At 52.3% G+C, this 11,487-nt stretch overlaps 4 protein-coding genes across 4 annotated transcripts; 2 read left to right on the top strand and 2 right to left on the bottom strand.

Annotated features, from left to right (window-relative positions):
- Window positions 1-870: 870 nt before the first annotated feature.
- On the top strand, window positions 871-2,747 carry VTP21DRAFT_4045 (uncharacterized protein; the record flags this gene model as incomplete). Its single annotated transcript, XM_069394413.1, has 2 exons — window positions 871-920; window positions 986-2,747. The coding sequence occupies 2 exons, from the start codon at window positions 871-873 to the stop codon at window positions 2,745-2,747; spliced, it is 1,812 nt and encodes a 603-aa protein (XP_069248924.1).
- Window positions 2,748-3,376: 629 nt separating this feature from the next.
- On the bottom strand, window positions 3,377-4,739 carry VTP21DRAFT_4044 (uncharacterized protein; the record flags this gene model as incomplete). The annotated part of the gene is made up of 2 exons (XM_069394412.1): window positions 3,377-4,094; window positions 4,159-4,739. The coding sequence occupies 2 exons, from the start codon at window positions 4,737-4,739 to the stop codon at window positions 3,377-3,379; spliced, it is 1,299 nt and encodes a 432-aa protein (XP_069248923.1).
- Window positions 4,740-5,256: 517 nt separating this feature from the next.
- Window positions 5,257-6,214, bottom strand: VTP21DRAFT_4043 (uncharacterized protein; the record flags this gene model as incomplete). Its single annotated transcript, XM_069394411.1, has 2 exons — window positions 5,257-6,090; window positions 6,182-6,214. The coding sequence occupies 2 exons, from the start codon at window positions 6,212-6,214 to the stop codon at window positions 5,257-5,259; spliced, it is 867 nt and encodes a 288-aa protein (XP_069248922.1).
- Window positions 6,215-8,783: 2,569 nt separating this feature from the next.
- VTP21DRAFT_4042 (uncharacterized protein) lies at window positions 8,784-10,665 on the top strand (the record flags this gene model as incomplete). The annotated part of the gene is made up of 2 exons (XM_069394410.1): window positions 8,784-9,251; window positions 9,334-10,665. 2 exons carry the CDS (start codon window positions 8,784-8,786, stop codon window positions 10,663-10,665), a joined length of 1,800 nt encoding a protein of 599 aa, XP_069248921.1.
- Between the last annotated feature and the right edge of the window lie 822 nt (window positions 10,666-11,487).

Raw genomic sequence — 11,487 nt, 5'->3', positions numbered from 1 at the left:
CTGATTCAAAGAAGGTTTTCTGTATTTAGGATTATCGAATCAGTTGACACCGGGTCTTCCATTGGTGTGCCTAATTTATCAGGGAATTATCCCTTCAACTATTTCACCTATTGCGACCAACGTCTCAATAGGCATCTGCGTTCCTTTGTTTTTTTTTTTTTTTTTTTTTTTTCAAGTCAAAATGCAGGGGGAGCATAGGCGTCTCAACGGGATAGCCCAGCCTCCAGTGTTCAGCCTCATCAAACGAGAGAAGCCTTCATATATGCCAAATTGTACTCACTGCGAACACAGCCACGTTCAGCAATCCCTCACGTAGCGCAGCACCTCTTGCGTTGCCTCTCCTTATTTTCAGCTTATCTAGCCTAGAGTACAGACCCTTCCAGAATCATAACACTCGACCTCCAGCTCCATTGGGGAGCCTATTCGCTACTTACAAACTTTACACACCAGATCCGCAAAGGCCGCTCAAACCGCAGCTTATGCTGCACAGCATGCGAGGCTTCCATGGTGTGATTTCCTCACCGCCTCGTGCCGTCCATGGCCATTTTCCTAGAAAGGCCAAGTACAGAGGGGCTGTAACTTCCAAGAATACAAGGTTGCTCAACTCCTCATTTTAAGCTTTGATCCTTGTGGAACGATGGCCCAGCCTTCTAGATCTCCTTAATATGGGTTATATCATTATCCATCGATCTATCTCGACCAAAGCCCTATCGTGCACGCTAGAGCTACTCCCGCTCCACCCTGTCTAGATACCTTTTACTGAAGAATTCTTAAACGGCTTGATTCGGGTGCTGAAATTTTGGCCGTGGTCGCTCTTCTTTCCATCTCTTGCTGTCCAAACATCTTGCCTCTGCTATATCGGACGAAATAATGTCATCGGAAGGAGAATCGTATTATATTGGTGTGGATGTAGGAACAAGGTGCGAATGAAGCAATATCCTGGTTAAATCGTGGACTCTAACTGAATATTGGCCCTCTCAAACAGCTCGGTGCGAGCAGGTGTTGTAGACTCGGGGGGCAATATTATTGCCCTTGCATCCAAACCCCTCGCCATATTCCATCCCCGTGATGGCTACTATGAACAATCCACAACCGACATTTGGGATCAATTATGCCTCTCTGTGCGGGATGTTATGGCCCAAGTCCCTACCGTGACAGGGAACCAGATAAAAGGAATTGGCTTCGACGCCACCTCTTCTCTTGCCATCTTGGATGCCGATGGCGGCGGAGTGTCGGTTGACCCGCTCTCCGATTTCACACTAGACCATCGCAACGTTATACTCTGGATGGACCACCGTGCTGAGAACCAAGCGAGGCGGATCACCGCCACCGGACATCCCGTCTTGCAATATGTCGGGGGCAAAATTGGTCATGAGATGGAGCTGCCGAAGGTCCTCTGGCTCAAAGAAAACATGCCAGCCTCCACGTGGGATCGTGTCGCCTATGTGTTTAATCTCCCCGACTTTCTCACTTTCCGCGCGACGGGTTCCCAATCACGAGCACAGTGCTCCCTCGTGTGCAAGTGCGTGTACGTACCGAGGGAGATAGAATGGTCCACGGGGTGGAACGACGACTTCATGGAGCAGATTGGGCTTGGCGAACTTGCCCGCGAGGACTTCCGCCGGTATGGAGGGAGGCACACCAAGATTGGCTACGCGGGCGAAGCTGTTGGAGTTCTCTCTCAGGAGGCGGCGGAAGCAATGAATCTACCTCTCGGCCTCCCTGTTGGGGCCGCGGTCATTGACGCTTTTGCGGGGGCGATCGCGACCATTGGCGTGGACCTACCGCAGCAAGATCCCGGCCCACGGTCGCCCGGAACATCCCTCGAAACCCCCGCCCCAAACCGTCTCGCCATCATTTGTGGGACCTCGAGTGTGCACATTGCCCTGTCGCCGGAGCCTGTGTTTGTAAAGGGGATTTGGGGGCCCTTCCACTCCATTATGATCCCTGGGATGTGGGTGACAGTACCAGGCCAATCCGCGGTAGGCCAGCTCATCGACCACCTTGTTTCCAACCATCCGTGCGCGCGGCAGGCCAGAGAAAAGGCTGCCGAAAAAGACCTCTCTATCTACCAGTTTCTGAACGAATATTTGCTTGAGTTGGTCGATTCTCGCAAGGTCGGCCACATGGAGAGACTCACCCAACACTATCACGTCTATCCCGATTTCCACGGCAATCGCTCCCCGGTCGCGGACCCAAATCTACGGGGCGCGATCGTCGGCCTTTCGCTCGACAACTCGCTAGACGACCTGGCCTTGCTCTACTACGCGACTCTGCAGGCGATTGCGTGCCAGGCCAGGCACATTATCGAGACATTGAACGCGGCGGGCCACGCCATCGATACCCTGTTCTTGTCGGGGGGGCTCTGTCAAAATCCGGTTTTTGTGACGCTACACTCCAACATCACTCGATGTCGTGTGGTGCTGCCCAAGTACGAGGAGGGGGCCGTGGTGCTTGGCGCCGCCATCCTCGGCGCCTGCGCTGCCGAAGAGCTGAGCCAGACGCAACGGTTCCCGACCTCCACCCATTGTCCGGCGGCGCCCGTCCAAGAGCAGCCCTTTGGACCCAACCGCCGAGGCATGGGCCTCTGGGAGGTGATGAGGCGGATGGGGAACGCGGGCGGGGTTGTACACCCCACCAGCGACCAGGAGAAGCTCCGCTTGTATGAGGGCAAATACAAAGTGTTCAAGGCGATGCTCGAAGACCAGTACAAGTATCGCAAGCTGATGGAGGTGGATGAGCATTAGATTTGCTTGCTTCCCTTATCTATTTCAGGCAAATCACCTTGCAGATACCAGATACAGTGACGGTGGATCTATATCATCCGAGCCTGCCCGGGGCTCTAACTGGTCCAAGCACGCCCGCTTCAATATAGTCAACTCGAAGACCCCCCTCCTATGGCCCGGGATCCATACGGCCTAGGTGGGCTAGTTTTTCAAAGCCTATGGACATGCTTTATCCCCATTGGGTGTGTAAAGAACATAAAATATATCTATATATAGTTTCTTTTTTTTTGGAGATTTCAAGCTTGCTTCCTTGTGGTTCTATCCCCATGTGATGGAAAGCGGACCTTAACACAAGTGGGGGACTGTACAATGTACTCAAAAGCTTAAGTCTAAATAGAGAGGGGGAAGCCGTCCATAGGCAAAGGTTTACCCGGCGAATCCCCCAATTTGGCTGGTTCGCTTGCCATTGGGGCTCGGAATTTCCATCCGCTTGGAGAGAAAAAGGGATTTCTAGAATGAGGAAAATGAAATTGCAAATTGGCGGTTTATTCAACGCCGAAAAACAGGCGGAAGAGTAGCATTAATAGAAATACACGGGAAGAGGGGTAATAAAGATGCCTTTGGATTAATTTGTAAAGCTTGGCAGACCGCTAGAAGGCCCCGGTCCATGCCACTGGATAGTGGTCAGAGTAGTCATCGTACTGCTCCCCGGCCAGCGTATAGGGCGCCGGTTTGACCTTGAGGGCGTCCTGGACGGCCGACTTGGGGACGGCGTGATCCTTGTCCACGAGGACAAAGTCGAAGTAGTGGGGCGCCGACTTTGGATCGCGGTTCTTCACGATCGAGTTCGTCGCGGGATCGTAGGTGGAGGGCCAGCCCTTGTAGCTGTCGGCGGGCTGTGCGTTCAGGATGCGGAGCATCGACGCGTACTCGCCGCTGCTTTTATCCACATTCATGTCGCCGCCGATGAAAATGGGCTCCTCCTTGGGGATCTTGAGGTTCTTGACGTAGTCGCGGATCTCCTCGAACTGCGTGGTGCGCACGTCGCGCGCCTTGTTGCCCGAACACCGGTCGTCGTCGGCCTGGGTGTGCGTCGCAATCACATGCATGAATCGGCCGTTCCGCTCGATCTTCACGTAGGCAAACCCTTTGTTGGCGTAGTAGTCCCACCCGCATCCCTGATTGAAGACGTGCTGGCGGCGTTCCACGATCTTGTGCTTGGAGGCCACCGCGACACCGCCGGAGGCGGGGCAGAGCTTGCACCAGTTGCCCGACGTGGCGTCCCAGTCGCCCTTGGAGCGACCGGTCACGGCGGTTTGGTAGGGATATTTGACCTTGAGATCCTTCTGGAGGATGTTCGTTGCGCTCCTACACCAAAAAGTGGTTTAGATGGAAAGGAAACAGGCCAGGCCGTTGGCGAGGGAGGCCTTACTTTTCGAACATCTCCTGGAAAATCACGACGTCGTGCCCGTCGATGAAGTTGGCCTTGGCGATTTCCCGAGCCCGGTGGTCCTGTCCCCAGCGGGGATAGATGTTCTTGTAGAACAGGAACACGTTGTGCGATAGAATCTTCACGTCTTCGTCGCCGGCCGCGCCCAGCATCTTCCCCCTCACGCTATTCGCGCTATGCTTCTTCGCAGAGGCCGCGAGGTCTGCTCGGTGCACATGCTTAGCACCGCGCCGGGTTGGCTTTGGGCCGGCAGAGGCGGAGGAGGCCAGGCCAAGCAGGCCAAGCACGGTGATCAGATACAGCTTCATTGTACGATTGTCTAAGGAGGGGAGGGTGAAACAGAGAAAGAGGGGGAGGATGGCAAAGGCGAGAGTCGAAAAGACTTGGGGAGGGATGAGGCGATCATGGGCAACGCTTAGGCCCCTATTTATATAGGCAGAGTGCATAAGCGGGTTCCGGCTCGGGATTCTCGAAAGAGGAAAACCTTCGCGGCGAGGGGGGTGGGTGGTTCCTCGCACGTTGCCTAGTGGGGAAGTGGCCATGTGTCTTGGGATGCGAAGCATTGTGCTTGTGCGGGCTCCCGTTTGGCCGGCGGCTTGTACGCCTGCTCAACAAAAGAAATCGGTCGACTTTGGGGGAGGACCACGTTTATGGTTTATTTGACAATGAGGCCCAGCGCCGGAATTTGAAAATGGCTGGATTGTACGAGTTTACGTTATATGACCCAATGTCTTCCAGAAAGTACAAGTAGGCAGAGGATCTGTTCATAGGACGGCATTCAATAAAACACAGAACAAAGCAGAGCAAGAATGGAAACAGCGACGACAGAATGGGATAAGGAGAGAGGGGAGATGTAACGTCAGAAAACAGCAGAAAAGGCGAAACGAACACGGAGATGGGGAAATTAGCAGAGCGACTCTATCTAGGCGAAAGCTCAAAGCAATAAAAAAGGGGGCTTGGGGTCCAAGCGTGGAGGAGGAGGAGGAGGAGGAGGAGGAGGAGGATAACGAAATGAGATAAATCTGTACACAAGACTCAATCAAATAAAAAATACAACACAGTGGCTAACACTATTTAAATCTACATGATCAGATTGCTGATGGCCATGGGGGCGAGGACCTGCTGGCGAGCGCTCTCGGGGTCGGACCTCGTCTCGCCTTGGCCCTCCACCGCCGCGTCCAGGTGTTTTCTATGCTCCAGCGGCCGTTTGTGGAAGAACTCCAGGTACTCGGTGTAGGGCGGCGGCGTGAAGAACTGCCGGTGCGCCGCCGCATTGCCCAGCCGCCCGCCCTCCAAGCGCTCCTCGGTGTCGGACTTGGACTCGTAGGTGGGCAGGGTGGCGAGCCTTAGAGTCGGGCTAGTCTCCTCGGCGTCGTCATGCTCGTCGCCAGCGGTGCGGCTGAACCGGAGCGGACTGCCGCTTCCGCCGGCCGGCTCGGTCAGGGTTCGCGAGCGCTTGGCGGGGAGGTAGACGTTGGAGGCGGAGGAGGCGGAGGCGGCCGACGGCAGCGCCGGGAAGTAGTCTCGATGCCCGGGGTTGCCCGACGAGATCGGGGGAGTGGTGGCGGGGCGGGGGCTGGGCGAGTGGTAGAGGAGCAGCATCATGTGGGCGGCATCCTCTTCGTCCTTGGTCGATCTTGCGGGGGAGGGGGTGCGGGGGGGATGCGAGCGGGCGGGCGGCGGGGGCGTGCTCCTCACGCTCTCCAGCTCCTGCGGCTGCCGGTACTGCCGAACGCCCGATGAGGGCGGCTCGGGGCTCAGCGGGAACCGTGGCGAGTGGTGCCAGTTCCTCAGGCTGGACTTGGTTGTGTCCTTGAGATACTTCCTCTCGAGCGTCCCGATATCAAGGTGCTCCCAGCCCTTCTGGGCCTTGAGCCTGGCGAACACCAGGCGGGTGCGCAGCCGCCGCAGCGTCTATATATAGCAAGTGAGGGGGAGAGGATGTCAAGATCCATGATTGCGAGTCCGCCCGTGGGGAAAATATACAGCCAAGTACAGGACTTACCATGGATAGGTCATGATGAGATATTTCTGCCATGGTGGATTATAAATATTGAAATACAACAGCAGGGCTATAATTACAATTCAACTAGACACGCTATATGATGGGGGTAGAATTTACATAATAAATAGAACAAGAGGCGAAATGAAGGCTGGCGCGAGGGAGCAAAAAAAAAAACCTGCAGAGGGGGAAACTTCGCGAAAGCTTTTTTTTTTTGGCTGGCGAGTATTTGAGAGAGCGGTTGTTTCTTTTTATGAAGTTTTCGCCTCATAACGAATGGTATCGAGGCTTGCCTCATTTCCAATCGATTTTAATAAATCTTTCCGTTCGAAACAAGGGTTAAGAAAAATATTGATCGCACACTCTGGAAAAAAAAAAACGAGCTTGGACCAATACAAAGTGTGTCGAGGATGGTGATGCTCAAAGGCCTTCATTGTGCCAGCTTCACGTCAAGAAACTGGCATGGCAGTTCAATTTGCATCCATGGTGGAGCGTGCTCTGGATTCCTCTCCATATCTTCTCGAATTATATGAGCCGGCGGGTTCATATTTGTAATGGGCATTAAATTTCTTAATTGCAACATAAATTTTGCTGTTGCTCTTTGAGCATTATCCAATGCGAGCCAGAAACGTCGCCTCGGATTTCATTCTGGCTAAATGGACACAAAAATTTTCTTGTACATTCGGTGGCGCCCCTTCTAATTCTGTCCTCCTGTTCGCCCACCGCGATTCCATTCCTCAAATAGAGTACGAATCCGCGTGATTAGGCAGGCTCCTCCATTCCTTTGGTATATTCAGACCGTGTTCACACTTGTCAGCTGTGAAGGTCCGATAATGGACTAGAGGAAGAAAGCTTATGCAAACCGTGTTAAACCAATGCAATGGAGTCTTTCTTAATTTATAATGCAAATGCCAGCCGCCATCCAGCTTGTCGCCCAAATGCGATAAGAGGGGCGCTGCCCTATTGCTGGCGTCGATGTAGAGGATTTGCAAGTATGAAAGGAAGCTCCATGTGTGAATTTATGGGCTTCCCTGGCCAGTCCGGCTCTCCCTCGTCTCCCTATGTTAACATGCTGGATATCACGAAGGATAGAATTCTATTATTTCAGCCCAAACAATGAAAAGCGGGGGTATCACCTTCCTTTGTACAGCTGACACTTGGAGAACACGGCTTTGAAATTCTAAATAGCAGCCCCATCCCTCGGAGGGCCTATTGCATCGATCCGAACCGCCCCCCCCCCCCTACACGCACATGCTTCCAATCTGAGCCGTGGTGTAGGAGTCGAGGGCGGAATGCATGGCTTATAGGTGCGTGTGCTGAGGATCCCTACCTATTCTCTATAGGCGCAAGCAATTAAAGATGGGAAGCCTACCCGACCAGAACAGACCGGATTTTAATTCGGGCAATGCACAGCTAAACAAGTCCTGACGCGCTCGGCAACCACACCCTGCTCCCATAATTAATTCCACAGATGCTTTCCATATCTAAACTGTATAACGCTGCATTAGCGCTGCAAAAGGCTGGATTGTCAGCTAACCAGTAACCCCGTCTTGCCATCGCGACGAGGACTACTGTATGGAGGTTGCTTATGCTGTGTCAAAGCGTTTTGGCACCATAGGAGGCCAGGGAAAGAGGGGTTTTCCTTATCCTTGCGCGTGCGGCCAGCGCTGGCGATAATGGGACCGCGGGTGGGGAGAGGGGAGGGAGCCGAGATGAAAGGGGAAGCTAGGGATTGGTCGTAATGTTTCGGCGCTCTGCTGCATATGAAGGTTATTTCAGAATTTAAGCCCAACCCGACATTTTTGTTCCTAGCCGGGCTCTGGATCTATTTTCTTCCTACTTTAGTTTGCAATCTGACTTCAAACGGGGAGCACAAGTCCTAGCCGCCCGCGTCCCTTTGGAAACGAGCCGCCTCTCCTTCGGCTACCTAACCCTCGAGGAAACCTTCCTCGACCGAAGACCGGTTCTTGAAGGGGTCCTGCAACTAACAAGTTATCGCATCAATGAGTGCCATTACAGCTGCCGGATCCAACCTAAGTCTAAAAGGGGGACAGCACATCCATCCTCAATGCATTTTTTAATTAAGCTTTTGTTTTCCAGATGGCTTAAGAGCCTCGGCTCTATCGCCCACAGTTATAGGCCTCCCCCGCATGACGTAATACATTGTGACGTTCTCGCCCCCCCTCCCCCCCTCTTATGTTTCTGCTAAAGTTCGTTTGATACCTTTAAAAAATTTTTTTCTATGCGAAAGAAATCAATCAAAAACTAGTTTCATCTTGAGTCCATCTCACTCCTAGGAACATCTCATATTTTGGGGGACAAAATATCCAGTTTCCACTCTCCATCTTCTCCGCCCTCCCCCCCCCCCTCTCTCTGCTCTTCTCTTGCCTCTTTTCCATTTTATGTTCGTGTACGCGAATGAAGAGCCCATTGTATCATAGAGAAAGATTGGTCTGTGAAGGGGTGTTTCGTGATAATCTTTGTTAGTTGAAATATCACCACTTGCTTCCTGTTGTCTTCCCTCCTTTCCTGCTTGCCGTCCCCCCTCCTACCCCCTTTCCTCTCTCGATTTTAGTTCTAATTCAACATTCCCATTAATCATAAAATGCACCACCTCAATCTTGCCAATTTCCCAACCCTTGAAATGTTGCGCATGCTTGCGTGCTGCCTTGAGCGCATCACAAAAGCGAATGATCAGCTGCTCAAGCCGCTGAGCTCTTCTACCGCTGTGGCCGGCTCTGGTGCTCCAGAAAGCCCCACTCGCGCTCTATCAACGCGTGAGGGTGACGAATCTTGGGTGCACCCAAATTACACTCGCTTCCACGCGCGTTCACTGCCCGCCATCGACATCCACGCGTATCTGGTACGCATTCTCAAATATTGCCCTTGCCCCAATGAATGTTTCCTGTCGCTGCTGGTCTATTTTGACCGTATGGCTCGATACACGGTCCAAAAAACTGGCCATCCATTTACCATCAATTCATACAACATTCACCGGCTAATTATCTCGGGGGTGGTGATTGCATCAAAGTATTTTTCAGATGTATTTTACACCAACTCACGCTACGCAAAGGTATTCCCTCTCCGCCCCCCTCTCTCCTCTCTTTCTTTCTAACCATGACGGGAATTAATCATGGATGATTCCTACCCATTAGGTTGGAGGCCTCCCTGTACACGAGCTCAATATCCTGGAGCGAGAATTTCTGGTCCTGTGCGAATTCCATCTTGCAGTGCCTATTGAGGAGCTGCAGAATTATGGTGATCAGTTGCTGCGTCACTGGCTGGCAGAGGAGGAACATCGCCGCAATCACCTCTCCAACTATCCTGGAGAACTGCTTGCCACACCCCCCTCTGAGCGCTCAGGGTCGCCAGGAAAGCAAGCGCCGGTATCCCCAACGCGGTCAAAGCAAGCTAATAATGGAGCGGGGGGAAGCTGGAGTGGGAATGCGGGTGGGAATGCGGCGGAATCAGCGAATGGAGGAAAGAATGGAGTGTCCCCGCATTACAGAGCTAGAGGAGAACACAAGGCGATGATGCCTCATCAGCAGTTACAGCCCTCCCATCACTCGCCCTCTGCCGATCGCACAACCCCTAGTCCTCCTATGATGCGTACTCCCCCCCATTACACTTCCCCTCGCTCTCAGCCGCAGCCGCTTCATTCTCAGTTCGGCATCACGACTGCAAGGACCCCGGAGGTCATCGTCGTCATTGACAGCCCTGAACAGTTGCAACAGCGATCGCAGCTCTATTCCAACCCTCCCCCGCACCCGCCCCTCCCAGCTGTGAATCTGGTAAGCCAGGTCGAACAGCCCTCCATCTACGTCCCCATGGTGCGCCCGCCTCCTCCGCCCGTGCATCCCCCCCACTACCGGCCACATCTCCCTCCGCCCACGCCAACAGAGGTGTATCACTCGGCATACACACATCCGGCCATTTGCCACGCCCCGGCTGAGCCGTTGCATTGTGATGGATTGAGAGGTGGACTGCCAAGAAATGGGTCGGTTGCCCCCCCTGAGATCCCTGCGCACCCACCCGCGTCCATCCTGACGCCGCCCCCAACGATTGCGTCGGCCGACCAAAAGTTCCGTGCTACGGAATCCGCCAGTGGACCAAAAGCAGACACCAGCTCCGGCTCGGAGGAGGAGAAGCCCGGCGCAGCGGTGGATGCACAGGCTACCCCCTCCATCATGCCCCCACAGCGTAACGCCTCGCTTTCAGCGCGGTCTTATCCGCAACCAGCACCTCCATTGTCCTATTCGCCGCAGCCTGGGATTCCGTATCACCTCCAGCAGCAGCAGCAGCAGCAACCCCCGTTTCAGCAACACCACTACTACTCCTCCGCCTCGGCCATACAGGAGGGCTTGGCCCCTGCTGTCGCGATGCAGGTGTCCATCCCAATGCCTCCGCCGGGTGGAGGCTGTATGTTCCCTTCGTTGGTGACGAACCAGCCTGGGATGAAGCCGATAAACGGGCATGTGGAGAGCTGAATTCGCCGCTTTTTCATTTGCACTCTGAGCTTTTCTATTCTCTTATGACTCGTCATCCATGTTGTGTGCATGTCTCTTCTTTTTTTTTTCCCCTTCAGTGCTATCATTCTATTTCTAGTTTATTTTTATCTCTCCATGTTGGATTTAGAAGGGCGAGGCTTCCATATTGTATATCTTTTCTTTTTTTTTCTTTTATATACATTTCTATATATATATATATTTTATTTCAGCTTACTATCTATTCCGACTGCCTTTTATATTTTTTTCTCTCCCCCCCCCTAAAAAAAAGAGTTCATTATATAATGCTAGCTATAGTTTTTTCTCCTTTTTTTTTTCTCTTATATCCTCCTATCATAATATCATATTATTAGCTTTTTAGAGTTTTTGTTTTGTCGTTTTGTGTATATCTATAGTCTTCTTATTCTTCCTCTTCTCGTTTATCTATAATGATGATTCTGAAGCATACCTGGTTCTATGTTTTTTTATTCTCCATCTGAAATAGTAATAGTGTGTTATTATCTTTTTTACCCCATTCCCATTGTTCATTGCCTTTCCTCCCTTCTCTCCTCTCCTCCTCATGGAAAATGGAAGGAAAAGTTGTTTCTTTTTCCACTCGATCTTCGTCAAAGTATACATCGACAGAGCGAATGGAGCACCCTCTCCCAATTGCTTTCTTAGGAAAAAGACGTCTTTTAGGGAGAAAAAAAAAAAGGTTATAAAAAAATCATACACTCCGAAAGGGATAAAAAAGAGGAAAGGCCAAAACATATATATATATAAGGGGAAGTGATAGAGATAGAGAAATAGGGAGGCGTTATCAAG

This window comes from Calcarisporiella thermophila, assembly GCF_041956535.1.
Source record: "Calcarisporiella thermophila strain CBS 279.70 unplaced genomic scaffold VTP21scaffold_19, whole genome shotgun sequence".
Lineage (NCBI taxonomy): Eukaryota > Fungi > Calcarisporiellomycota > Calcarisporiellomycetes > Calcarisporiellales > Calcarisporiellaceae > Calcarisporiella > Calcarisporiella thermophila.
Note: the sequence above shows the minus strand (reverse complement) of the source record. Positions and strands in the feature narration are given on the sequence as shown.